At 39.9% G+C, this 27,162-nt stretch overlaps 7 protein-coding genes across 10 annotated transcripts in view; 5 read left to right on the plus strand and 2 right to left on the minus strand.

The window, feature by feature from the left end:
• The window catches only part of LOC108658244 (phospholipid-transporting ATPase ABCA3), a 124,753-nt gene that overhangs the window by 86,474 nt on the left and 11,117 nt on the right, over positions 1 to 27,162 (plus strand). The window lies entirely within an intron of this gene.
• Positions 11,611 to 13,696, plus strand: PIG-T (phosphatidylinositol glycan anchor biosynthesis class T). The gene is made up of 2 exons (XM_018107141.3): positions 11,611 to 11,894; positions 11,966 to 13,696. The coding sequence occupies exons 1-2, from the start codon at positions 11,699 to 11,701 to the stop codon at positions 13,675 to 13,677; spliced, it is 1,908 nt and encodes a 635-aa protein (XP_017962630.1). The 5' UTR covers positions 11,611 to 11,698; the 3' UTR covers positions 13,678 to 13,696.
• On the minus strand, positions 14,065 to 18,679 carry LOC108655422 (uncharacterized). Of its 3 annotated transcripts, none has more exons than XM_030390457.2 (4): positions 17,844 to 18,679; positions 17,326 to 17,785; positions 15,842 to 16,959; positions 14,065 to 15,718 (listed from the first exon to the last, which is right to left on the minus strand). In XM_030390457.2, exons 1-4 carry the CDS (start codon positions 18,357 to 18,359, stop codon positions 15,149 to 15,151), a joined length of 2,664 nt encoding a protein of 887 aa, XP_030246317.1. In that variant the 5' UTR covers positions 18,360 to 18,679; the 3' UTR covers positions 14,065 to 15,148. The 3 variants fall into 3 exon arrangements, with proteins under 3 accessions (XP_030246317.1, XP_089120888.1, XP_089120887.1); XM_089264762.1 differs by having other exon boundaries at positions 15,842 to 16,942; positions 17,315 to 17,785; XM_089264761.1 differs by having other exon boundaries at positions 15,842 to 16,945; positions 17,315 to 17,785.
• On the plus strand, positions 19,461 to 22,442 carry Dd (CTD nuclear envelope phosphatase 1-like protein dullard). Of its 2 annotated transcripts, none has more exons than XM_018107159.3 (4): positions 19,461 to 20,463; positions 21,095 to 21,352; positions 21,849 to 22,031; positions 22,131 to 22,442. In XM_018107159.3, the coding sequence occupies exons 1-4, from the start codon at positions 20,365 to 20,367 to the stop codon at positions 22,320 to 22,322; spliced, it is 732 nt and encodes a 243-aa protein (XP_017962648.1). In that variant the 5' UTR covers positions 19,461 to 20,364; the 3' UTR covers positions 22,323 to 22,442. The 2 variants fall into 2 exon arrangements, with proteins under 2 accessions (XP_017962648.1, XP_017962649.1); XM_018107160.3 differs by having other exon boundaries at positions 19,786 to 20,463; positions 21,104 to 21,352.
• SLIRP1 (SRA stem-loop interacting RNA binding protein 1) lies at positions 24,045 to 24,595 on the plus strand. The gene is made up of 2 exons (XM_089264683.1): positions 24,045 to 24,173; positions 24,234 to 24,595. The coding sequence occupies exon 2, from the start codon at positions 24,293 to 24,295 to the stop codon at positions 24,557 to 24,559; it is 267 nt and encodes an 88-aa protein (XP_089120809.1). The 5' UTR covers positions 24,045 to 24,173; positions 24,234 to 24,292; the 3' UTR covers positions 24,560 to 24,595.
• Positions 24,715 to 25,610, plus strand: anox (acyl-CoA-binding domain-containing protein anorexia). The gene has a single exon (XM_018107158.3). The coding sequence runs from the start codon at positions 24,715 to 24,717 to the stop codon at positions 25,507 to 25,509; it is 795 nt and encodes a 264-aa protein (XP_017962647.1). The 3' UTR covers positions 25,510 to 25,610.
• Positions 25,546 to 27,137, minus strand: Rpt6 (26S proteasome regulatory subunit Rpt6). Its single transcript, XM_018107152.3, has 3 exons — positions 26,951 to 27,137; positions 26,748 to 26,892; positions 25,546 to 26,691 (listed from the first exon to the last, which is right to left on the minus strand). The coding sequence occupies exons 1-3, from the start codon at positions 26,966 to 26,968 to the stop codon at positions 25,637 to 25,639; spliced, it is 1,218 nt and encodes a 405-aa protein (XP_017962641.1). The 5' UTR covers positions 26,969 to 27,137; the 3' UTR covers positions 25,546 to 25,636.

A 27,162-nucleotide genomic window follows, 5' to 3' on the forward strand; every position in this document is an offset into this window, starting at 1 on the left:
GCCAATAATAAAATGATGTCAGCTGACAGTTGCCAGACGTTGAGGCAAATTGGCATACATGCATACAAATCTGTGCAGGAGTGTAGATGTAATGTGTGTGTATAAATGCATATGCGGAAGTTGGCAGCTTTGTAAAGTCTTTCTTTAATACTAAAATTTATAGCTCTTCTATGAATTACTATTTTCATATGTACATACAATTTACATTTACTCAAAACCAACCGACAACTCTTCAAGCAACAGCTGATTTTCTCTGTTGAGATGCAAAGCTAAAAATTAATTTTTCTCAAAAAAGCATGATGACAGCATCTGCATTTGCAGCACGCCACTAGCTGCACTTGGAAAAGAGAAAAAAAGCGCGCGAGAGAGAGAGAGAGAGAGAGAGAGAGCAAAAATGCTAGCAGCCAAATTGCCAACCGGTTTAGCATATACAATGTATGTACATACATACATACAATGTACAACGTGCATATGTATACAGTCACACACACATACATATCTATACACACATATATGTATATGGATGTACACACGTGCATGCATGCGCTGCATAGATATGTGGAGTCTCTGAGAGAGTGAGACCGGCATCTTGTTGCCGGCTATTCGGATTTAACTATCGTCTAAGTGCGTCATCGGCAGACACTTTTTTACACAGTGTCCGTAATCGGAGAGACACACAAGATATCCCCACCAGATATTCTAACATACATACATATGTACATGCAGCTGTACATATATACATATGTATGAGTGAAACTGTGTAAGTTTGTGTGTACTTGACCATGACTCGAACATGACTCGACCATTTTGTTATTTCAACATGTTATCGATAGCTAGCTTCAGATGACACTTACCTCTTAATAGTCCTTAATTAGTTTTTGTTGGAAATCTCGACCAAGGAGCCTAGAAAAATAAACAATAAGATACATAAATCAATTATAGCAGACCTAATATTATAATAACTGTACATATGTACATACATATATGTATATATTTATCAGTAACAGTAATCAAACGGAATATTTATAGTAATTCTATTTCAATGAAAATTTGCAACTTAAGTTGTATGTATGTATGTATATATTTTTTTATTTCAACTTTCGTCGCCTTGAACGAACACGATCTAGTTTTTTACACACACATAGAGCATATACAACAGATAAATACACCAGACCAGCGATACAAATTGTTTTGCTAGAAATATGCTGCGAAGCATAATGGATGCCGGACCAGTGTAAAAGCTAAAGCTTGGCTTATCGAAAAATACAATTATCGGTTTAATATAAGCAAACAATAAAGAAGTTTACATTCACACGAATGTACATACATATGTATGTATGTAAGAATGTGCACACACAGACCGGATGTATGAAAGACCGATTCCGATTTTAATATGTGGAATAAGTATATCGCTTTTAATGCAATATTGCTATGTGCATACAAGTAGATGCCAGTGTTGAAAAATATACGCCATATTTAAACGGATAAAACAGATTTATATATATGTATATATAAAAAAAAGGTTATAAAGGTAGAAAAAAAAACACTTGAGATCCCGTTCCTAAGCAAATGCAAAACGCAACCCCAAATGCCGGCGTCGCCCTTAATTCAGTTCAAAGATGTCAATGAACCGCATGAAGAGAGATGTTGTATGCAATGGGATGGGATGGGGGAACGACAACAAACTCCAAGTCGTTGACATTTTCGGGTGCCTATATAACAGCGGAGGCAGCAGCAACAACAACGAGACTCACAGCTGTCGATGTATAATGATTAACCGTTATGTGAAGGACCAATAAAGACCGCCAGACAACTGGACTGAGTTGAATTTTTTTTTTTAGGATAATGAAAAAATATAGGATATGCCCAGTTTATCGAGGCGAAAGCTGCGGCAGACACTGTCTGGCCACCAATATATGTACATTGTAGTACATACATACATACATGTATGTACGCACACACACATGTATTCCCATTTATGGCAAACGCAGACAACGCAGAGCACAAAAGACTCACGAAAAATATTCTAGACAGCGGTCACCGTTAGTTAGCTCAGACGCTGACCTTGGTCACAGCTACCGTTAGCTCGCACACTTTGTAACTTCTGCTAAGCTTTCATTCTGTATGTACATACATACAGTGGCTCACACCTTATTTCGTGCAGCAGCATAGTACAACTTTGAAACCGTATTCCCGCTAAACCAGTAAAGATATCCAAAAAATGTAAATGAGGTTTTATTTATTGGTTATTCATTATGTATTAACACTTTCAATTATTTTTATATTATAATTAATAAGTTTTAAAACTAAAGAACACTACAAAAACAGCCCTTTTCCATGTCACAGCTTATTTCGTGCACTTCACTTTCAATGACTTTATTGTCCAAAAATTCTTAAATTAGGATAATATTTTAACTCATTTTTGTTTAATCACCTCTTTGAATAGTGATTCCATCGAGTTTACTCATTTTCAGGTGATTCCGCTGGAGATTTTTGGCCAATCCTCCAACAGGGCTGTTTTGAGGTCATTTTTATTAAATATTGACCATTTCCGAATGGCCACGCCCAATTTTGCCCACAAATTTTCTATAACGTTCAGGTATGACCACTGGGCCAGCGGATTTACCACATTTGGACTGTTCCAGATTAACCAGGACTAGTCAATACCCGATTTATTGTGTTGGTCATTTGCCTGATGCAATCGGGATTGCCCTTCTAGACCCAGTTCTTCTGCATTTTGGAGCAAATTCTTCTTCAAAATGGATAGGTACATGTTATTGTTCATATTACCATCAATGAAAACTAAGTATCCAACTCCCAAACTCGACTTGCAGGCCCAACCATGCAACAGCCACTGCCATAGGTCATATTTGATTTTAGGTGCTGATCTTGGAGCTCAGTATTTGGTGGGCGCCAGGCATATTGCTTCCAATCCGGTCCATATATATGCACATGAGTCGAAATTTAATATATTTGCGTCGGATGGGTTCCAATATGATTGCCGCTAAGCAAATACTGAGCTCCAAGATCAGCACCTAAAATCAAATATGACCTATGGCAGTGGCTGTTGCATGGTTGGGCCTGCAAGTCGAGTTTGGGAGTTGGATACTTAGTTTTCATTGATGGTAATATGAACAATAACATGTACCTATCCATTTTGAAGAAGAATTTGCTCCAAAATGCAGAAGAACTGGGTCTAGAAGGGCGATCCCGATTGCATCAGGCAAATGACCAACACAATAAACCTGGTATTGACTAGTCCTGGCTGATCTGGAACAGTCCAAATGTGGTAAATCCGCTGGCCCAGTGGTCATACCTGAACGTTATAGAAAATTTGTGGGCAAAATTGGGCGTGGCCATTCGGAAATGGTCAATATTCAATAAAAATGACCTCAAAACGACCGTGTTGGAGGATTGGCCAAAAATCTCCAGCGGAATCACCAGAAAATGAGTAAACTCGATGGAATCAGTATTCAAAGAGGTGATTAAACAAAAATGAGTTAAAAAATTATCCTAATTTGAGAATTTTTTGACAATAAAGTCATTGAAAGTGAAGTGCACGAAATAAGCTGTGACATGGAAAAGGGCTGTTTTTTTAGTTTTCTTTAGTTTTAAAACTTATTAATTATAATATAAAAATAATTGAAAGTGTTAATACATAATGAATAACCAATAAATAAAACCTCATTTAAATTTTTTGGATATCTTTACTGGTTTAGCGGGAATACGGTTTCAAAGTTGTACTATGCTGCTGCACGAAATAAGGTGTGAGCCACTGTATATTGCACACACTGGCAAATTATAATTATACGAATACACATACATATGTACATACATAAAATGTTGGATGTCAGCAGAAAAACATACGATCCTTTAAAGGGTGTTGGCTAGCCGGTTAGCGATGCTTCAAACAGACATCCAACGCAACCCAGCGGGAATAACCGATAAGCTGGGCCCATCAAATCTAGCGTTATGTGATGACGAATACGGCATGAGTAACGAAAGAAATCACAATACAATGCAACTCATATTGTTTCAAGCACACAAACAACCATACACATACATACATATGTATGTATGTACATATGTACATACGTATGTATGTATGTATGTACATACGTATGTATGTATGTACATACGTATGTATGTATGTACATACGTATGTATGTATGTACATTGAATATCAGTATTTCATAAGCTTCAAAGTTTGAAATTGGATATTTTCTGCGTACAAATAAACAAGCTTTAGAATATATATCTACATACATACATATGTACATATATACATATGTATGTATGCATATGTGTACACATGTATGCATTTAACCAAAAAATCAATTATAAACCATTTTCAACCGATAAGACACGCTATACATCGCTCTCACTCTCGCGCTGACACAATCAGTTCCTCCTCCTCGAGCGTTTGAAATACAATTTGTATACAAATAATGAGGACAAATTCCAGTTTGTTAACAGCTGTAATGACGATACTGCCGAATAAACTTAAAATTCAATTGAATTTGCGGGCAGCAACGCAAGCATGAGGTCGGCTATCTTCTCTTTTGCTTACTCTCGATGTTCTTACTCTATTTTGCAGGTACATACATGTATGTATGTATGTATGTACATAATTGAACGACACTGACAAGCACTGCTGCCAATTCAGCTTTTTTCCCGTCAAATCTGGCTTTTTCCGAAGACAAATTGCGGGAAATATTTAAGAATTGCGGGAAGCGGGAATTCTGGCTTTTTTGAAAATGAATTAGGCTTTTTTCGATTTTTTTTAATACTTCGATTTTTTTTAATACTGAAAACATGTACTTTGTATTAAATATTGTATATATTTTTTGTATATATCGAATGCTAATTGCCTTAGCCTAATATGTATATCGTTCGGATATGTAGCACTAACACACACTTAAGCTAAGTCTTGCACAAACCTCTGCGCGCACCATGGTTAACATGGCGGTTGCCACTTGTAAGAAAAGAGCATGTAGAATCCGATATGTACAAAGGGTATGATTTTGAAAAGAAAATCAAGTCTTTAAATATCGATGCAGGCCTCGAACAAGAAATTCGTGCTCGCTGCTCTTCTTTTGTTATTGAACTTATCAAGCAGCTAAAGCAGAGGTAACCAATTTTTCAGATTCTTCTACCGACCGTTAAATAATTTTGATTTTATCTGCAGTCTCCCCGACAATTTTAAAATCTTAAAAAACATTGACGTTTTTTTCCGTTGATAAAATTGTGTCAACTAAAAAAAAAGTAATTACAGAATTGTTGGAACACCTCCAAGTAGACAGAATAGCCGACATTGAGCGGCAGTACTATGATATTAATCTAGTTAAGTGGGAAAACGTTAATGACAGCTCCGAATTTTGGAATGAAGTCTCCAATTACAAGGATTCTGGCGGCAACCGCCGATTCCTTGACTTGGCAGCTGTTGCCCTGCAAATGTTTTCATTACCATGGTCCAACGCGGAGGTGGAACGCGTATTTAGCCAGCTTAACTTGGTAAAGTCCAAGTTAAGGAACTCAATGAGCCTAAGCACAATAAACAGTATTCTTAGCATAAGGTAATATTTTATTGAGAGTGAAAAGATGATACCGATATACATATTACTTTTTTATTTAATATAACACACAGATATGGTTTGCGAAGACTGGGCAAATGCTGCTATGAATACAAAGTTCCTTCAAATTATCTTCGCATGATAGGTACTAACAGGTCGTACGATTCTGAAACCGATGCTAGTCGCGAAGAATTAGATAGCATGCTAAAAATCTTGTAAATTAAAAAAAAAAAAAAAAAAAACAATCAAACTATAATAGCCGCTTTTTTTTAGGCTTTTTTGTAAAAATTTTCAGCTTTTTTTTCCGTTTCTTCCATCTAAAAACAGCTTTTTATTCTGGTAAAAAGTTGGCAGCACTGCTGACAAGCATAACAGGGCCATCGATCGATGTTTCCGCTCTCACGCACTCTTCACCATTATCATGTGTCTATGTGTGCATGCGTGTGTATGGGTTTATGTGTAACTGTTCTAGTATGTATGAATGTATGTATGTACATGTGTATATAAGATAAATATTTGCATGATGTGATGTCATTTCTTTAATGGATGTTAATTTACCAAGAAATTTTTATAGGCCAAATTATTGAAATTGGCATACATATTTACTTATACATATACATATATATATATATATGCAAATACATGTACATACATATGTATAGTTAAATATGTATGTATGTACATATGTATATGGATATGCTGATAAGCCAAAGCAAATCGAAACGGCCTATTACATATGTTTTTGTGTATAGACACACATACACATATGTAATGTTAGTTTATAAAGTTACATATTTCATTCTTTATTAATATTGCCATAACATGCTCAAACAAATTAGCGATAAGTATGGCTATGGCAAACAAAACAGTTACAATGCATACATAGTACATATGTACATGCATTATGCGGGCAGTCCAATTTATATTTAAATTTATAGGGCGGAAGTTACATTTACACGTGTACAAACAAGCAAGCAAAATAAATGTACATGCATACATAGGCATATACATATGTACATACCTACATATGAATGTACATATGTGTGTATGTTTATTAAAGCTAGGCATAATTGAATCGAGTAAAACAGTAAGCAAATAGAGAACAAATCTATAGTTACAGCGAAGACAGGTCGTAATTTTAGCATGAGACAGGCCAAAATAGAATTGGATAATATTGGGAGTTGTATGTTGTACGTGTATATGGCTTTTGAAAAATTGTCTTTGATTTCTATGAACCTCACAAATACTTACATATGTATGTTATGTATTCATGTATGTACATAAGTAGATAGGTACATACATACACACATACATATGTATGTATATGACCTCGTTTGAAAAGTATGAATATCAAAACAAGGAACAAAGTCGTAGCCACACCTATAAACTATTACATCACTATGAAAATCGCCGCATATGCATACATACATACATACATGCATATGTACGTACATATTTATTTATACAAACATATGTATGCATGTACTTTCATATTCGTATGTATATACATGCATATGTACATATATGTATGTATGTACAAATATGCACGAATAACGGAAGCAACTCACACTTTCGAATATACACAGATGTGTTGTGTGAAAATTGAGCGTTGTATGTATGTATGTATGTAAGCTGCAATTTTCACATTGCAAGTACCTAACATAATTGCATTAAATGGACATAGACCAATTTTAAATAGAATAAGCCCAAATGCTGCAATCGACTTTTCTTGAATAAACAACAAAGGCGACGATAAAAAAAAAAAAAAAAAAAAAAAACGAGTGAGAGGAAGCATTAAAATGAGCGAATCGCGGCGAAAATGTGTTTTCTGGTATCGCTTCTATCTGCGGGCTACAAAGCTACAAAAGAGAGCTGCGGCGAATTCACACAGAGCGTCGACGACAGCAGAGCGATGGTTGACGGCCACAAACCGAAGTTCGTTGAAATTTCGAATGTATGAAAACGTTCAGTCTGCCGCCAGCGCGGGCCCGAGCGCTTAGCTCGAAAACGCGGCAGAGGGCCCAGCGAAAATTAGCTGGGTCAACAAGGTGACTGGTGGTGGCAGAGCAAGAGCATAGCATAGCCGCACGATTGTGTGTTTGCCTCTGTCTCTGTAGATATACGTGCGCGTATGTATGTGTGCGCGACAATGCGATGTGCTCGTTTTGCTATTTTGTTCCCCCTCCCATTATAAAATACGAAATTATTTGAGGAATGCGAATGCCGGCGATGACAACAGCGAGGCACACGCATACGTACGCAGATACAAATGCTAAACGCACCATAACTGGGGTTCTTTTAAAAATAGCCAACGTGCTCTTGGGCGTACAACCGTTAGATAGGCGGGCACGTAAGCAAATTGTCGGTCTGACGTCATCTAGTGAGTGCAAGGATGAATTGCGTAAAACAATTGCGTTGTGTTCCACACAGCTGTAGTAGGTTGAATGCCCTTGACAAAGCCTAAAGATAAAATATCATGTCCCTCTCCGACCCAATAAAAATAAATTCACAAGAACGTGCAGACCCAACAGAATTCACTGTGTATGGCCTACTTTTCATCAGTCTCTCATTCTCACTGCAGATATCTCAATCATTTGTGTGTAGTTAATAAAATACTACCGCAAATTTTCCGTTAGAAAATCCCCAAGGCTAATGAATGTGTCGCCTACTTAAGGACTGACGGAAAGGAAATTAAATTTTCATGCACACACTTACACGCATGTAAGCTTGTGAATGTGTGTTAAGAGCAACTGGGCGGCACACGTGTGGCAACGCTGGCAGTGAGAGCGTTTTCTGATTGAACGAAAGTGAGTGCTGTGCACGAGCTACAAAGCGACAAAAGAGCGTAAAATGTAAAATGAAGCTCTCGCATTTCAAAATGGGACGCGTAATGGCGCATTTCGATTCTTATGCATTTTACTTCACCGTGAGCCACATTTATTGCATTAATTTTAGCGACACATTGGTGCAAGTAGATAAAGCTAGCCGAAATCTATTGGTATATGTATACATATACATATCTACACAAACATACATATGTATGTATGTGATAATTGTCTGCCACAAACTAGTTATGAAATCAAAAACCTATGACGGCCACTAGCTGCCAACGAGAGGAAGTACATACACAGATGGAGAGAGAGAGACAGAGAGAGAGCGAAAAAGCGAAGAAAAGTGTAAATTTTTTTCGTTTGTTGAAGGCAATGAAAATTACGTTTATTTAAATTGAGTTTCTTTTATATATATATATATATATATATATTGTTGGTGGTTGATGTCTTTCTTTTTTTTTTTTTAACTACAAATTTTGTTTATCATATAATTGTATATAAGATTTGACGATTTTTTTCTTATGGTTATTTTGTTTGTCAAGGCGCTTGTGGGTGCTGTTGTCGGTGGTGCTGACCTTTGGGTTACTAAACTTACAATCTAATTTACAAATTTGTTAGCCTACAAAGAAGTTACAACTAAGCGAAAACTAAAACGAAAATCAAAAGAAAGAAATAATACAAATTGAATAACAAAAAATCACCTTTTTCTTTGAGTAGGTGGCGTCGTTTGTAATGTGCTTGCTTAGCTACTCTTTTACTTGAGTGGCGCTCTCAAAAGCTTATAATGCTGCCCCACGAACAGCTTTCAGGCTGATGTTTAGCCTTCTCGATTGCTCCACTGCGATTGCTGGGCCGACAATGCCGACCACAGTAGCGAGAAAAGAATGTCGTTTACGAACTTTCCGTTACTTTTGTATTTTTTACTTTTCGCTTTGTTTATATGTATGTATGTGCGTGTTTGAAGACATAGATTTTTACATACATTTAATTTTTAATAGAAAATAGAGTGACTAACGCTGTATATTAACTGTATTTACACATATTGTCAAATGGCTGTGCGTATGTATGTGTTTGCAATTGTCTTTATGTTTCTCTGGAACTCTTTCGCTCCTAAATTAATATAATTAAGAGAAAGCATTAAAACTAATGCGGCAATAGCCTATTAACAGTAGTGTCCTAGATAAAATATTTTTCCTACTGGCAAAACGACGAGCACTGTGTGCTGACAACGAATGCCAACCACAAAGCAGCAGCCACAACGGCAACTCGCTGAGAACACAATGGCAAATGGCAAAAATCAGTGTGTGAGTTTACGGCGACGCGAATAAACGAAATACGCGCACAGAAGCGAAGCGAAGGCGAAAATGACGCGACGCAGACGTACATTCACACACACATATATAGATACGCATACATTTTTACATCGATAGGCAAGGGCAACATTTGAGCACATAAGGCGCATGCTCTTCTTATACTCGTCAGGTCTCTCTCGGTCTCTCTCTCAGCACTACACTCTCGTACACACATTTTTGTTTCGTTGTATTTTACTTTCGGTCGCAGCGACTTGTTGTTGACCGCTGCGCAGCGACTTTTGTAGTTGGCGCTCTTGCTCAGCAGCAACGCAATAAAAGTTCAAAAACAGTTGAAGTATACCGCGACGCGAGTAAAAATCTTTCTTCACCGTCGTCGTGTCGTCTTCCGCGAATTTCAATTTCTTTTTCAATTGAACAAAAGAAACGCTAACGCTTTTTTCTTTCGTAGATATAGAGTTGTTCATATTCGTGTCAATTAAAAAAGAAAAAAAAAAGTGAATATTAAACGTAAATATTCAAATATTAATAAATCGCTCCCATGTATGTAAATATATATAAATGCATATACATATGTACAATGTACATATATAAATGTGTGTGCCGACTCATATATATATATATATATATATATATATATATATATATATATATATATATATATATATATATATATATATAAAATTTGTTTTTAATGCGTTTCATAGATTTAATATTACATTCAACAACAAAAGCATTTTATTGTTGTTTGTGTAGCTGCTGCAGTATGCGCGGCAATGTATTATTGCATTTTATTTATTTTTAAATATATTTGTGCTTGCTGCTCTGCCAGTAGGAAAAATAACGGCCTGAAATTTGCATAGATGTTTTTTTTTTTAAACAATATTACGTTAAGCTACTTGTTTATTTATTAATAATTATTTATTACGGCGTTAATTTGTTTTATTATCGTGATTTAGTTGTTTGAATACTTATTAATTTAAACCAGAAGTAAAAAATTACCAAAAATAAATTCTGAGAGCACTGTATGAGCACACACGCACGTCTTCACAGTCGCTCGGCTCTCTAACAACTGACAGCATTAAGTTAGCAGTGTGCCCCAACGTAGCGCACGATAAATGGATCGCGCGGTCACACTGCGACTAGTTCGATGAGACCAAATAATTTGTGCGCTAAACCCGATTTGAATTATATTACAAGCATGCCTATATTTTACTAATATTATATAATCTTAATATTCTTAGTGAGAAGCGAAAATCGAAATGAAATTGCTGGCTCCGAAATATACTTCTTCAAAGTTGGTCGTACTTTACCTGGAAATTGCAAAAACGATTTAAATTTTATATACATATGTGCAGAAGCGAAATAACTGAAATAACTATACCACGCCCCTGAAATAATATATTTTAATATACATTGTAAGTTTCTTAGTTGCATGTAGAGCACAATGCAATCAAAATCATTTTTATAAATAAATTTCGTTAAATTCAACAGCTAAATGTGTTTTTATTGCCCGTTTGGTATTTTTTGCAATACTCATTCGCATATTCAGTAACATTTGTTAATATTGTCAATGTGACCGCATAATAATTGCAAATGGGATTCATTTAGGTAATATTAGTCAAACCGATATTCTTTAATAGGAACAAAGCTTTGCCGCAAGATTTAAATTAAAATTTTATGTACATATTACTTATATTTATTAAGTTACTTTGCAATTATTAATTGAAAGTGTTAATTTTTATTTAAAAATCCCGATAGGAGAATAAAAATTATGCTTTAAATATGTTTTCAATAAATATCGATAGTATTATACTAATAAATGTAAGATGGATAAAATTTATAAAATACTATATTTGGGAAAATACAAAAATAAATACCATATGAAAGTTATTCATATATCGATAACATATAAACATCCATTTTTAATTTGTATCATACTTACATAGAAGTATTTATGAGTATTTATTGCTGCTGCTTCTAAATGCTCGCTGAATTGACATTAACGTTGCTGCTACTGCTTTCGCCGCTAGCTCTGGGTCAGACTCAGATCCACCAATTTCAGTATCAAACCGATGAACAATTTCATGAGGAACTGGTGGTGCGGCCCCTTGCCGGCGACCATGTAAACACATACTTTCAATTCACCACACGCTGGCACTACGGCGTCCACAAAAACCGTAAGTAATAAAATATACTGCCCCAACGTAGCAAGCACCCACGATCACATTGAACCACTGCCGTCCGTTAGTTTATCACACACAGCTGACACCGCGCGTTATTGCCGAAATACTGCAAACATATGATGTGAGGGAGCTGCACATAGGGCTCACGCAGGGACTGTGGCGCTACGAGACCTGGGGCTATCCCATTGTAGAGGCGACCGGTGGTGCCGAGCTGTGGGCCTGGTTCAGTTCACCGAATTTGACCGACGACAGTGTGAACAACCAGTGGATGCGCTTGGCAAACGTCTTCTCTGGCATACTCTGTGCCTCGCTAAACTTTGTCGATAACACCAATAGCATTGCACCCAAGCACATATTTCGTCCACAGTTCATGGAATCAGGCCACCGGAGCCAACAATTCGTACGCTATGCCACGTTGCCCCGGGAAATTGTTTGCACTGAGAACCTGACGCCCTGGAAGAAGTTGTTGCCCTGCGGTAGCGCATCGGGCCTTGCTACACTGCTGAACTCGGGCTACGTCCACAATACCAAATACCATTCCCTGGGCGTCAAGGTGCGGACATTGTGCGATAGCGACGACCCAAACAATTGTATAGTGGAGCTCACACAGACGGCCAATCTAGTCTATGACCTGAAGCTGTTGGAGCAGAGCAACACGGACTTCTCGCTGCGTCGCCTCTTCGGCATGGGCTTGAACGGCTACTGCGAGATGGCTAACAGCAGTAAGATCTACGTGCAGCGCAACGAACAGGGTGAGCGCTTTCAACTGACTCCGCCACCACAGGAAGAGGTGCTTAGTAAAGTTGGTGGTCACAGCGTCCTCTTTGGCGTCTACGATATACAGCAGCAGTTCGAAGGACCAGGTGCTCGGCTCTTCAACATTGCCTGGTTGGGTCCCAAGGGCAATAGCAAGAGGGAACACATGTCGCCTCCACCGCTCTATGCGCATCGCTACCTATTGGGCAATGGTCAGAAGCACGGACGCATTGCCACCGAAGTGACCAACACTCATTACGAGCCACTACCCGTGGTGCTCATGGAGCTGGTGCCCTGGTACGTCCACGCCTACTTACACACCTTGCGCATCTCCAGCAAGCCACAGCACCTGTACGAGTACACCACCAACGAGCTGAAGTACAGCCTTCTGCATTACGCGCCCGGCAAGCAACGTGTACTGCCCACTCACTTGGAGATTGGCTTCATGCTGCCCGCTAGGAGCAGCGCTCTTATAACCATTGAGGTTGACTATCTGCTGCTCAAGTGGCTTGAGTATCCGCCGGACGCTAATCACGGACACTACATTGGATCTGCCGTTATAAGCAGTCAGCTGCCCATAGGACGCAACTACACGGCTCTGCCGCTGGAGGGGTATCTGTTCCAAGACTCGTTCAATGCATCGCGAACTGCATACATGCTAACCCTCCGCACCGAGGCGCTCATTGTGTCCCTTCCCACACCCGACTTCAGCATGCCCTACAATGTTATCTGCTTGGCATGCACCGTGGTGGCGCTGGCCTTTGGGCCCATACACAGCGTCGCCACCAAGTTGATCATTGTGGAACGCCAGACGACCATACCGCGTAACCTATTGCGCAAGATCGTGCATAAACTGACTACTCGATTCAGCAGGCGCCCCGCAAATTCTGCCGTCAACGAGCAGCAGAACGATGAACAAAATGGAAAGGGAAAGGAAAAGGAAAAAAAGAAGGAGCAGGAGAAGAAGCAGCTAGATCAGACCGAAAATAAGAAATTTTGTGATAAGCAGGCACACATGTGATAAACCAGAAAGAAGGAAAGAGAGAGAGAGAGAGAGAGAGTGATGAAGTCCCAGCGATATAGAAAAAAAACTATGGTCGTAAGCAGCAGCCCATACTAGATTATACATCTGTAACAAATGTATTACAAAGTACGCCAGTCATTTATATATGTATATAATGGCTACTTAGCCATTTCACAAATAAAACACTCCACGCTCATGCCCATAAACTGATCTGACTTCTGAATGTAAATAGAAATATGGTTAATCCGCAAATGACTAGATGACTCAAATGACTACATACATATATATGTATGTATATACATACATACATACATACATACATATGTATACATATATACATGTATGTTCATATTAGTTTTCCCCCCATCTTAAGAAAAATCCAAATTAGACAGCTCGTTGCTTTTATTGAATGCATTTTGTTTTGTTCTTCAATTATATGTAAGTATTTTTAAATAATAATTGTTTTTATCTGTTAGCTTTCATTATGCATTTGAAGTTTCCTAAATACGATTTCAAATTATGTAAATGCTATCGATGGCGATATATGTAATATATATCATACATATATCGTTTATCGGCTTACAAATACAACTAGAGTAAGGTGCGTGTGCCACAATGCGCTTGAGCAAGACAGCAGAAGCAGCAGCGGCAACAACAGCAGCAGCAGCAGCCGTACTCCGTCATACACACATAAAGCTTTGCTGCATTGTCCGTTTAGAATTTTGTTTTTAGTTATTGTTGTCGGTAATGGAATATTTGATCATTAAATACTACTTAAATCATGGTTATTCTCATACTTCTGTCATTTGCTGAATGTAAATTGATTGTATATTGTAAAATTGTATTAAAAAATCTACTTAGTTGCGTGATGCGCGCTACATTTTACAATCGGATAAAAGATGAAACGTTAAACCACTCACTCAATCACTTGCACAGGCACGCACACAAAATATAGATATAGTATTTCAAGAGTACAAAAAAAAGTATATATAGTATATAATATGGAGGAAACACACATTAAAACGAAAAGAAATTAAGTCGTATAGATGTAGGTGTAGTTGACAATTGTATAAATTAAATATGTATATGTATGTATGTATGCTGCGTATGGTAGTCATATGCCTAATGGACGCGTCTCGACGCTTGGCTCAATTACAAATGCTATGAATGCAAAGTAACCCTATGTACGTTTAGAAGTATTTTCAATATGATTTAGAATTCCTGCTGCATGCACGTGCGTATTTTACTAACGCAAAGCAGGAGACAAGTACCACTCGATGAGATATAAACCGATTTGTAGAGTATCAGAGGTTTAGAGGGAGACAGAGAAAAAGAGTGAAAGACAGGGAGAGAGTAGCGATAGAGCGAGAAGGAACATTGCGTGGCGCGTATTTCTGGTCTTGTCATCCTTTGTTATCCATCTTTGATGCCAAGCGAAAAATGGTCGTTGCCATTCAGTGTGGCTAACTCACTGTGGTGGCTGACTTCCATAATAACCATAGGCACCCGCTGGTGGCGGACCCTGTGGTGCGCCTGGGGGCGGCATTTGGGCACCAGCCGGAGCTGGCCTGTAGCCCTGGTAACCCTGTGACGGCGGATACTGCGCGTAGCTGCCTGCCTGCGGCGGCTGATGGTACCCATGGCCCGGATAAGCGCTTCCGGGTGGCGGCGGTCCATAGCCCTGTGGCGGCGGCGGTGGCGCCCCATACGGCTGTGAGCCAGGCGCTGGCTGATATTGATTTGGTGCCATTGGCGGCGTTGCCCCATTCGGTTGAGGTGGTGCACTCGAGTTTGGTGGTCCTCCAGGCGGCGGACCGCCCTGTTGTGGTTGCGGACCACCCTGTGGTTGCTGCTGCTGCTGTTGTTGTTGTTGTTGCTGCTGCTGCTGTTGTTGTTGCTGCTGCTGCGGTGCCCCATAGCCAGCCACACTAGTAGGTGGCGTTGAGTAGGTTGACTGCTGCTGTGTAGGCAATGGCGAAACACCAGAAACCACAGCGCTTAGCTGCTGACCAGGTTGCCCCTGTTGTTGCTGCAGCGGCTGAAATACAGAGAAAGAGAGACAGAGAGAGAGAAAGAGAGAGAGAGAGAGAGAAAGAGAGAGAGAGAAAGAGAGTGAAAGAGAGTTTTAGTCTTCTCTTGCTATTTTGTAATTCAAACGTACCTGCTGTTGCTGCTGCGGAGCGTATTGTGGCTGCTGCTGGCCTGCGCCCGCCCCAGGTGCTTGCTGGTTTGGCGGCACTCCAGCTACTGAGCTTGGTGGCGGCGGCGTGGACTGCGGTGTATTGGGGCCATTGGGATTGCCCGCCTGCTGCTGTTGCTGCTGATTGGACGCCGACTGTTGCTGCTGTGGCGGCGGAGGAGTCTGGCTGGGCGCCGTGCTGTAGCTGGCAGGCGGCGGTGGCGGTCCAGCATTTGTGCCCGCAACGCTGACCTGCTGGGCGCTTGGTGGACCAGGCACCGGTTGACCGGGATAACTGCCGGGAGGCGCGCCTGTAGCCTGCTGGTATGCCTGATACGGAGACTGCGCTTGGCTAGTGGGTGGCGGTCCATAGTTACCGGGCGGTCCGCCGGGCGTACCCGCCTGCCCATACTGATTGGGCGGATAGCCCGCGTAGCCCATAGGAGGTGGCCCGGGCGTCACAGCACCAGCGTTCTGCGGTGGGGGTGGCCCATACTGACTGGGCAGCACACTTTGCGGTGGGCCAGGTGGACCTGCAGGTCCTGCCTGTCCGCCAGCCGTCGGTGGCGGTCCATACATCTGGGCTGGTGGCGGTGGTGGTTGCTGCCCTGGCGTCACTTGCTGGCCTGGTGGCGGCGGTGGATATGCACCCGGCGGCGGTGCTTGTTGTTGCTGACCACCAGCCGCAACACCGCCAGCATTCTGATTCGGTTGATAGGCGTGTACCACGCCCTGTGCACCGCCCGCCGTCGATGTTGGCGGCATGCCCGCATGATGATACGCAGCCTGGGCATTTGGCGGTGGAGGCGGCGGCCCATAGCCCTGTCCAGGGGGTCCATATGGATACGCATTCTGTGGCTGGTACTGCGGCTGCGACTGCGGCGGGTAGCCCGGATAGTGGCCATGCTGCTGCTGCTGCTGTTGCTGCTGATAGCTGACCCGATACTGCGCTTGCGGTGGCGGCACTAGGCCCGGCCCCTGTTGCGGCTGTTGCTGCTGGTTGGGCGGCTGTTGCTGCTGTTGTGGCGGCGGTGCTTGATTCTGGCCAGGCGGCAGTGGACCATTGTTAGGCCTCTGCTGCTGCTGCTGTTGTTGTTGGTCTGGAAAAACAAATGCGCAGGTCAGAAAAGCTGAAGAAATCCGGTTTAAGAACTATTGCTCAGCCCAATTAGTAAGGATCTGGATAGAGAATCTTCAATTATCCTAGATCAAACTTTCTTATATCTAACGGATATGCATATCGGAAATGTAAGCAGAACAATTCTTGTGATAACAATTTAGTCAGAGAATATAAAAATTAAATTATAATGATTGGTTGCCATTCTTCAACATTAAAGATATCAATACAAGCTAAGTTCAAACAGCATTTAAAATCCATCTCCACTTGGCCACCTCGTTCAGATAGCCGACAGACGGTTGTTTTCTTCGTATTGTTGTGGCTTGATTACACGCTACTTTACACTTACTGGGCGCCGCATTGATGACGACCTGCGCCTGGCCAGCGCCGGCTTGGACGTTGCGATAGGCCGCCTGGGGCTGGGGTCCGCCAGCCTGGCTGACTTGTGGTGTCTGCTGAACTTGCCCAGCTTGTTGCTGCTGCTGCTGTTGTTGCTGCTGTTGTTGTTGCTGTTGTTGTTGTTGTTGCTGAGATTGCTGTTGGGCGTTGGGTGGCATGCCCGGATGCGTTGGCTGTGGCTGTTGGCCTGGATAGGGCGGCATTTGTACGGGGCCAACGCCAGCCTCTGCGGCATGCTGCATCATCTGCGACTGGATCACACTGCCCGGCGGCGGGGGTCCCGGTGCACCCTGCTGCCCTTGTACCTGCTGCTGTTGTCCAGGTGGTGGCACACCCACACCCGCCATGCTATGAGGCGCCGGCGGTTGATTTCCTTGTTGCATTGCCTGCGATTGCAGCAGATGCGGTGGCTGTGGAAAATCAGACATTATATCTAGCTCATGAATCTGTTAGTAAAGTTGCACGTACAGGCAGCATTTGGGCAAAGTTCATTTGAGGCTCGGCCAGCTGGGCTAAGTACACCAGATTTCTGTGCAGAGCCACGTGGTAGCTCATGCACTCCTGTGACTTCCCCATGTTTTGAAAGTCCTGTATGGCCTGGATAAGGCCGCAATTCTCGTCGAGCATCTTCTGTATTTGAGCTGAGTTGACTTGCTGGGTAGGCACACCGCCACGTTGTGCATTCGGATTGGGTGGTGTGCCCATCATGACGCCAACACCGACGCCGCCAACTGGATTGCCAACGGGACCGGGGCCAACGCGTTGCTGCATCGGACCCATCGGTCCCATGGGCCCAACTCCTACGCCACCTGGCGGCCCTTGTCCACTGCCAGGCGGCTGTTGTTGTTGTTGCTGCTGTTGCTGTGATTGTTGCTGTTGCTGTGGCGGTGCCTGCGGCGGCGGCAACTGCACAGATCCCGGCGGATGCTGCGCTGGTGGCTGCTGCTGCGACGGCGGCGGCTGCGGCGAATAAACTGCAGACATTTTACTGGCTGCAGCTTTCTTCTTCCGCTTTGGAGTTTTCTCCTGTTTTTCCACAATTTTAGCGGTTATTATTAAACGGGTCGTGAGAAAAATTCAACTTAATACCCCCGCTAACACAGTTCCCGCTCGCACACACTTTCGCGTCGATGTGGAGTGTGGCTGACTCTTTTAAACAACAGCAAAAAAAAGTCTACGCCTTGGTTTGGCAGAGTGCGGCTTTTTTCACATTCGCATTCGCCGCATTAAAACACACACACAAATGCACACACGTATATATACATATTTTATATATGTATAAATATACATATATAAATATATGTATATATATAAGTATATATATATATATATATATATATATATATATATATATATATATATATATATATATATATATATTAGTAGTGGCAATAAAAAAGTTTATTCGTTGTGCCAAGTACACGCAGCAAGAAAATCTCGGAACTATATAGCCCAAAATTTAGTTTGTTCAAAATTTTAACAATGATTATACTTTTGCTATAAAGTCTACATAATTTTTTTTTTCTTCCCACTTTTGCGAATTGTAAGGAACGTCAACGACGCTTTAAACGATAACAGCGGCCGGCAGACTTACGGCTATCGATATTTTTAATTATGCTACACGCTCAGACTATGCATGATGCCGCGTGGTCAGCGGTTTCTCTTTTTCTAGTCTTTAATGCTCCTCATTGTGTAAACGCATTTTATATTATTATTAATTGCATGATTTTCATTGTGAACAATTCTTTTAAAAATCAGATATAAATTATTCAAACCATGCATGATGGTTTTAAGCCAATATGGCGATCGTTAAATATACGACAGCTTTAATAACAAAATATATATTTATTTATACATATTTGTGTATTGATTCACATTGTGAAAATTAATTATTAATATTAATTTCTTTATTAATAAACAGGTACTAGTATTTATTGTTGACCGTTTATTGCGATCCCTCAGTCGATATTATTTCTAACCGGCAAAAGAGAAAAGCGACATCGCATTAATCGATATACGACCGATGGCAGCACCACGCTCACGGCGAAAATCTCATTTTCACAATTTGTTTTTTGGACTGGCTTTTGGCCAAATTGATTAAGAGAGTGTATGTGTGTGTATTGACATGTATACGTGAACGATACATTAAACAAATAGAATCAGATTATTCAATATCAATGTGCAATTATAGTTTGCCGCGCCATACATATTAATATATACAACAATTTTATTATATATTCAGCATTTTGTGAATTTTCATTTGGTACAATTTTCGGCTAAAAGAAAATAAAGGAACACAATATCGAAATTTGCCAACAGCGTCAGAAACGGAAAGAATCTGCACACGACATAAAACAACAAAAATATTGATAGCAACAATAGAAGATCTATTAGCAACAGCAGTGAAAATGAGTGTAGTGGTGAAACATGCAGACGGTGTAAATAGTAGAATATAATCACAGTGCAACGGCGTTAATTTTTGTGTGTGCGCGTGAGCATATACATGCCGCTAAGAAATATAAACAATAATAGGATAGTGATGTCCTTTCACAAGCCCCGGCAGTACGCTTGTGTTAAATATTGATTTTGCTCCCTGCGCGCCTCTTGCCTATTGTCTGTACGCTTGTGTATGTGAGTGAAAAGGTGTCCAAGAAGCAATAATTGTGATATCGATACCGATAACGATACAGCACAATTGCAAACAAACACAATTTAAGCGCGTTATCAAAAGCACAAGCACAATATCAACTTGTGGCTCAACAGCCGGCGCGTTGTTTTTGTTTTTGTTTTTTGTTTTTCTTTTTTACGTGATTGTTGGAAGCTTTTCCTCTTTAAATTTTTTTGTGTGTACGGGAATTTTATGTTATGCTAACCCAACGTTAGGGTAAGCTACGACAAAATATAAAAAATAAAAAAGTTTCGCTGACAACTGGACAGCAAGTTACCTGGGAGCCATTGTACAATTTGGTAAGAAGATAGCTTCTTACCAATGATTTCGTTGGTGCAAATGAAATTCCATGCGCTATTGCTGCTGCTATCAAAGGTGTGGACATGTATTTGCTTCATGTTCAATCGCCAAGTGCGCGCTGTAAGTACAAAAAAAAAAAAAAAAAAAAAAAAAAAAAAAAATTGGATTTATAAAACCCAATGAGTTTAGACAAAATGATGTATTTATAAAGCACACACACCCCATCCATATACATATTCTCAATAGCCCAATAGTTACAGCTATTCCATTTCTTTTTGCGGAATTGTGTTATCACTCTGAAGCACCCCTCTGGTCAAGGCTGCGATAAGCAATCGGTACACCTCGCTCTTTTCCATCTACCCTCCATCTCCAGAGGAGTTGATTTATTCTTGAGCATTTGAATTATACCCATGTAAAATCCTTTATCAAAATGTGTCATCGTTGAGCTACAAGTCGATCATGTCTTCTTGTGTCGGACACTTGTAGCTCTCTTTCACACACACATCCGCGCTCACATGCATATGTATACATACATACATCGTTCTTTTCTAAGTCTACCTCTCTCTGCTCCATTCTCTTTATGATCATTTAGTGCTGTGGCAGCATGACGCACCATATTTCCACGTCTTTACTTTGTCATTTGTTCCTCTAAAAATTTGCGCAAATAATATAAATAAAAGAAAATATTAAAAAATAACAACAAACCATTTGTGAATATACAATATTTGAATGTATAAATTAACTCTCTTAGTTTATCCAGTATCAGCCAGTTAAATATGAACAGTTTCCTCTGTCGCCCGTATCGCGACATCGACTCAGTTTGGTGCAGCGCAAGACCTTGGTGCTGGATTTGGATGAGACGCTTATACACTCACACCACAATGCTATGCCCCGGAATACCGTTAAGCCTGGTACGCCCCATGACTTTACCGTTAAAGTGACCATCGAGAGGCATCCTGTGCGGTTTTTTGTGCACAAGCGACCACATGTCGATTACTTTTTGGATGTGGTGAGTAATTTTGCAAATTAAATTTAGTCTCAACTTCGAATATTTGCATTAGATCTAAAATCTAGTAGATAGACCTAATTCAATGTAAAGGCGTGCTAATGAAAACTAATCTAATCTGCAGGATCTGTTCCGTAAGGAATAGAGTGGAAATACTTGATAATGTATAGTTATAGCTATACCCATATTAAAAGTAGATTTCGATACATGCAATCGGCTCTGCAGAAGCTATGTTAGTAATAATAACGAATTCATGCATAACAGATAAATATACTTATATTGTTTATCATCTGTCCGAAAATCTGTACTTAACCATTTTCACTGTGACTATTCTCATAAATAAAAACTACAGAGTTTCCGCATTTGTATATATTGGGTATAGAAATTGATTAATCACTGCGTATTTATAATCTATCCAAGTTATTCGATTTGAACTATTTACTTTTCTAGCCGAGTCGACGTCGAAACCTAACGTATCGGAATCCTTCATTCTTTACAGGTGTCACAGTGGTACGATCTAGTTGTATTCACCGCCAGCATGGAAATCTATGGAGCAGCTGTAGCGGATAAACTTGACAATGGTCGCAATATACTGCGACGTCGCTTCTATAGACAACACTGCACGCCCGACTATGGCTCCTATACCAAAGACTTGTCATCCATATGCAGTGACTTGAATAGGGTTAGATGAACGCTATTTGTATTTTGATAACAGCTAACGATGATTATTTCTGTGTTTATGTAGTATATCTAATGAATATATGTTTGTTTCTTTTTGTAGATATTTATAATTGACAATTCACCTGGCGCATATCGATGTTTTCCAAATAATGCAATACCAATTAAGAGTTGGTTCTCCGATCCAATGGATACAGCACTTCTTTCCTTGCTTCCAATGCTCGACGCACTGCGATTCACCAACGATGTCCGCTCGGTATTGTCACGGAATCTTCATTTGCATCGTCTTTGGTAGCAGGTGGGCTGCCAATAATCATAGTTCGAAACTTTCTAATTACAAATGCAATTCAATTTTACAAAAATTTTATTAATTTGTATCAACAATCCAAAAAAAAAAAAAAAAAAAAGAAACAAACACATGAATAATAATTAAAGGTGGTGCTGTGACACATTAACGAATTTTTTCAGTAATGGTGGACAAGATGATTGTAGTAGAGAATTTTTGTTTTCTATAACACTTCAGTTATGACAAATTTTGTTGTTTCTTTTTTTTTTTTAATTTAATTTTTTTTATTTTTCTTGTATCAATATTAGTGCTATATTTTTGCGCTAGAACATTAATGAAATTATTTCGTTATTTGTACAAAAAAAGACGGCTCTTAGCACAGTATGTCAAAGAAAGTTTAAAGTAAAAAAAATCTATATATACATATATGTATATCTACATATGTATCATGCTAACTAAAGTAAGACAACTATAACACACGTTTATATGTATAATAATGAAAGCATTACATATATATTTATGTTAGATATAGTTTGTTGTAGTTATATCATCGAAATTATTATAAAATGCAAATTGTTTTCTATATTTACAAAAAACTTGTAAAGCATACTTTTAAGAATAGTTTGAAAGCAATTGAAATCTGTCAAAAATCCTTAATTTCATATGAATATAATCTATATACATACATACATCCGTAATTAATATAAAATAATACTAATTAATAAACATGCTTGTATAGGTTTTGTACAAATCAGGCGAGTAACTATAATTTTCTATTGGTCGCAAATGAAAAACTAATTTTGAATGAATCAAGTATATATATGAACGTTTTAAGTTTGGAAAACGAGGGCTTATGTTTAATTTTAAAATATGCCTGCAAAACAGGCATTTTATATTTAAATTTGAATAAGACAATGATTAACAATTAAAGTCTAAAAGAAAATCACAAAGCTTGTCTTTTAGGGCATACCAAATTGTTGGTTCAATAGATTCACCGTTACACCAATACTATAATAAAAGTAGATCAAATTTTGCAGGAGGGCCACGCCAAATCACTTAACATAATTTACAGCACATACATAGATTGAAAACCATTAATAATAATAATATTTATAAAAATAAAAAAACGAAATCAATGACAAATCGTAGCCAATTGTATCTTAAGCATCAAAGTAAACTGTTCGCAGTGCATTAGGTAACATAAAAAAAAGTAAAAATAATAAAAAAAAGGAAATAAGTAAATAAATAAAACAAACACACAAGAATGAAACAAATCGCTTCCATAGTAGTTTTTTGATCGGGAAAACATGCATTAATTGCGCCCATTGTATTTTGTTTTAACTTGTATTGAATTGTATTGTAAATGTACGAAAATTAATTGTTTATTTATTAAATATGTATGCGATGTTGTTAATTATAAGTAGTTTGTATCTTTAACAAAATTTGTTAAAAAAGATATAAAATCGTGAATAAAAAGAAAAGGGAACACAAAACAAAATAACAAGCCAGACATACAAATCAAAAAGCGTTTTTGAATTTATTGCATAAGTCGGAATTTTTTCTTCAACAAATTAAAGAGACAGTGCAGATATTTAAAAAAAAAATGTTAATCAAGCTGTCGGTTATGCAGAAAGTTATATGACGCACAAGTTCCCCTATTTTAACTTTTGCACATTCAAGGAAATCGAACAATCGAGCCAATATCGATAACAAATCGCTGAGGGCAATAGTACCATTCCTACTTTGAGGTTATTTTTATTAGTGAGCAACACCGACAAGCTCGTTCGCTAATGCATAGTACAGTGGCCACACATCCATACAAACATAGATAAACTTTACGCAACGTCTGTGTGCAAGCAGGTGTGGCGGACGGATTGCCGAGTTAAAATATTTAACTAATTTCCAGTATTACCTTTGCAGGTCCTATAGAAAAAAAAAGAGCGAGAGTGAGAGAGACCAGCAAGAAATTGTACGTACACATGGCAACCGCAGTGGCAAAAGTTGGAAAATCTGTTCACCGCATTTTTGTGGGCAATTTACCCTGGACGGTGGGCCACCAGGAGTTGCGCGGCTATTTTAAGGAGTTTGGACGTGTTCTAAATGCCAACGTGATTTTTGATAAGAAAACCGGATGCTCCAAGGGCTACGGATTTGTGAGCTTCAACAGTTTACAGGCGCTCGAGAAAATCGAAAACGAACAAAAACACATATTGGAGGGCAATTATTTGAACATACAAAAGTCATAAATGCAATATAAATTTTAAATCCAAAACATACGTTCACATATATACACATACATACACCTACACGAACACTTACACACAAGCCACACACACACGCGCGCGCCCTTTCACAGTTTTAGTTTGATTTATTTGATATTTGCACTTGCATTTAGTTAAGTATGTACGATAGTGACTTAGAAGTTGATGATGATGAAGAACACCAGCAGGGGAAGGAATTTGACAAGCTTTTCTCAGTGGCAACGGAACATGTAATGCACAAAGCGAATATCTATGACGCCAGAGATTTGCTTGAATTCTATGCATTATACAAGCAGGCAACGAGTGGAGCCTGTCACGCACCTCGCCCGTCGATGCTGCAAATGAAAGCGCGCAGCAAGTGGCAAGCCTGGCACGAACTAGGCGACATGAGCAGCGCCGATGCCCAGCGTGCGTATGTTGATAAAGTACACAAACTGGAGCCCAGTTGGTTGGATAACAAACAAATCATTGGTGGCACCGCAATTGGTCGGACCGGTTGGGTGGTGCACTCTATTGAGTCGGTGCCAATAGAAGAGATCTACAAGCCAGAGCACCTGAAGACATTATTTGACCATGTCAAAGAGAACAACTTGGAGCGGTTGCGTGAGCAACTGAAGCCCACGGATCTAATTCAATTGGATGAACATGGTATGGCCTTGTTGCACTGGGCAACCGATCGCAATGCCATTGAGATCATTGAATTTCTGGTCAAGCAAGGCGCCGACGTCGATCAGCGCGATGCTGAGCAACAGACGCCATTACATTATGCCGCAAGCTGCGGCCATTTGGAGGCCCTTCGCTATTTGTTATCGTTGAATGCGAATCTGGAGCTGCGCGATGCCGATGGACAGACTTGCATCGATGTGGCGGATGATGTAGAGATTTGCAGCATACTAAAAGCTGAGCTGCAGCTGCGCAACAAAAGTAGCTATTAAATTCATTACAAAAGTGTACACAACAAAAAATGCCAATTTCTGTTTTATTATATTTAAAATTATATTGTGAGAAATTAAATTAGAATCATAGTTCATTGAAACTCGGTTTTGTATTCATAGTTAAGGTTTACTTCCACAGCTTTTTGATGGACATGTTCTTCTCAGAGTCTTTTTGCATTACCTTGGCGACGGCCATTTCAAAATCTTCCTGGGTAACATGCACACGACGCTCGCGCAGTGCGTACATTCCAGCCTCGGTACAGACACCCTTGACTTCGGCACCTGATGCGCCAGGCATCAGTTCAGCAATCTTCCTCAGATTGATGCCGCGCGTTAAGTTCATTTTGCGCGAATGAATCTTAAGGATGTCCAAACGCGCTTCCTCATTTGGTGGGGGGAATTCAATTTTGCGATCAATGCGGCCAGGACGAAGTAGTGCTGGGTCGAGTATATCAATACGATTGGTTGCCATGATGACTTTGATGTTCTTGGTGGCCTCGAAACCATCCAGTTGATTGAGCAGCTCCAACATAGTACGTTGCACCTCAGAGTCGCCGCCAGAGCCAGATTCAATACGCGACGAGCCGATCGAATCAATTTCATCCATAAATATAATTGATGGTGCATGTTCACGTGCCATCACGAAGAGTTCACGCACCATACGTGAGCCCTCGCCAATGAACTTTTGGACCAGTTCGGAGCCAGAGACACGTATGAATGTGCATTCCGTGTGATGGGCAACTGCGCGAGCGAGCAGCGTTTTGCCAGTGCCGGGCGGGCCATACAGCAACACACCCTTTGGCTGGGCAATACCTAAGGCGTCAAATAGCTCGGGATGCTTGACAGGCAGCTCGATTACTTCTTTGATTTCCTTGATCTGCTTGTCTAAGCCACCAACCATTTCATACGTGGAATCGGGAACTTTTTCGACCATCATAAGCGACACTAACGGATCCACTTTATTGGGCAATATCTTGTGCAGAGTGTAACTTTCGTTCCGCAATGCAACGCGACAATTTGGTGTTACATCGTTAATATCAATGTTCTTGTCCAAATCAACTACAAATTTACCCTCGGGATGGACCTTGACAAGCACCTTTTTCTTGTCCATTGGCTTCACAACCTCACCAACATAGCTGCCTTGTTCCTGCAACAGTTGCAACTCCTCTCGCAGCATTCGTACTACAATATTACTTTTTTATATTATAAGGCTTTTTCAATTACTTTATCATTTATACCTTTAGCATTGAGCTCATTACGTTGTGCCTGTAATCGGCGTAGATTTTGACTTTTCTCCGCCACAATCAATTGCAGCTCCTCAATTTTTTGAATATAATATGAACGGAAGCCCACGCCAACATTGTAGACCGACTCCAAATCCACCTAAAATGCGTTGTTTTTGGTTGTTGTTTCTTGTAGAATATAGTATATGAATTTTTACCCGATTTGTGAGTGTCATCTTGATAGTTTTGTTGGGAATTGATTTTCCTCTTATTATATGCCAACTTCGCTAAAGTGTAAAACCTGCAAATTGCTTACAGCGTTCTCCAAGTCACTACGATTATGACTCGGCAAGTCTACCTTAGTGTAGAGCAGGGCTGCCAATAATATATCGATAGTACGATATTAAGGCACGGTCGCATACCAACATGC

This window comes from Drosophila navojoa, chromosome X (genome assembly GCF_054131105.1).
Source record: "Drosophila navojoa isolate 15081-1374.11 chromosome X, UAZ_NAV_1.0, whole genome shotgun sequence".
Taxonomy (NCBI): Eukaryota; Metazoa; Arthropoda; class Insecta; order Diptera; family Drosophilidae; genus Drosophila; species Drosophila navojoa.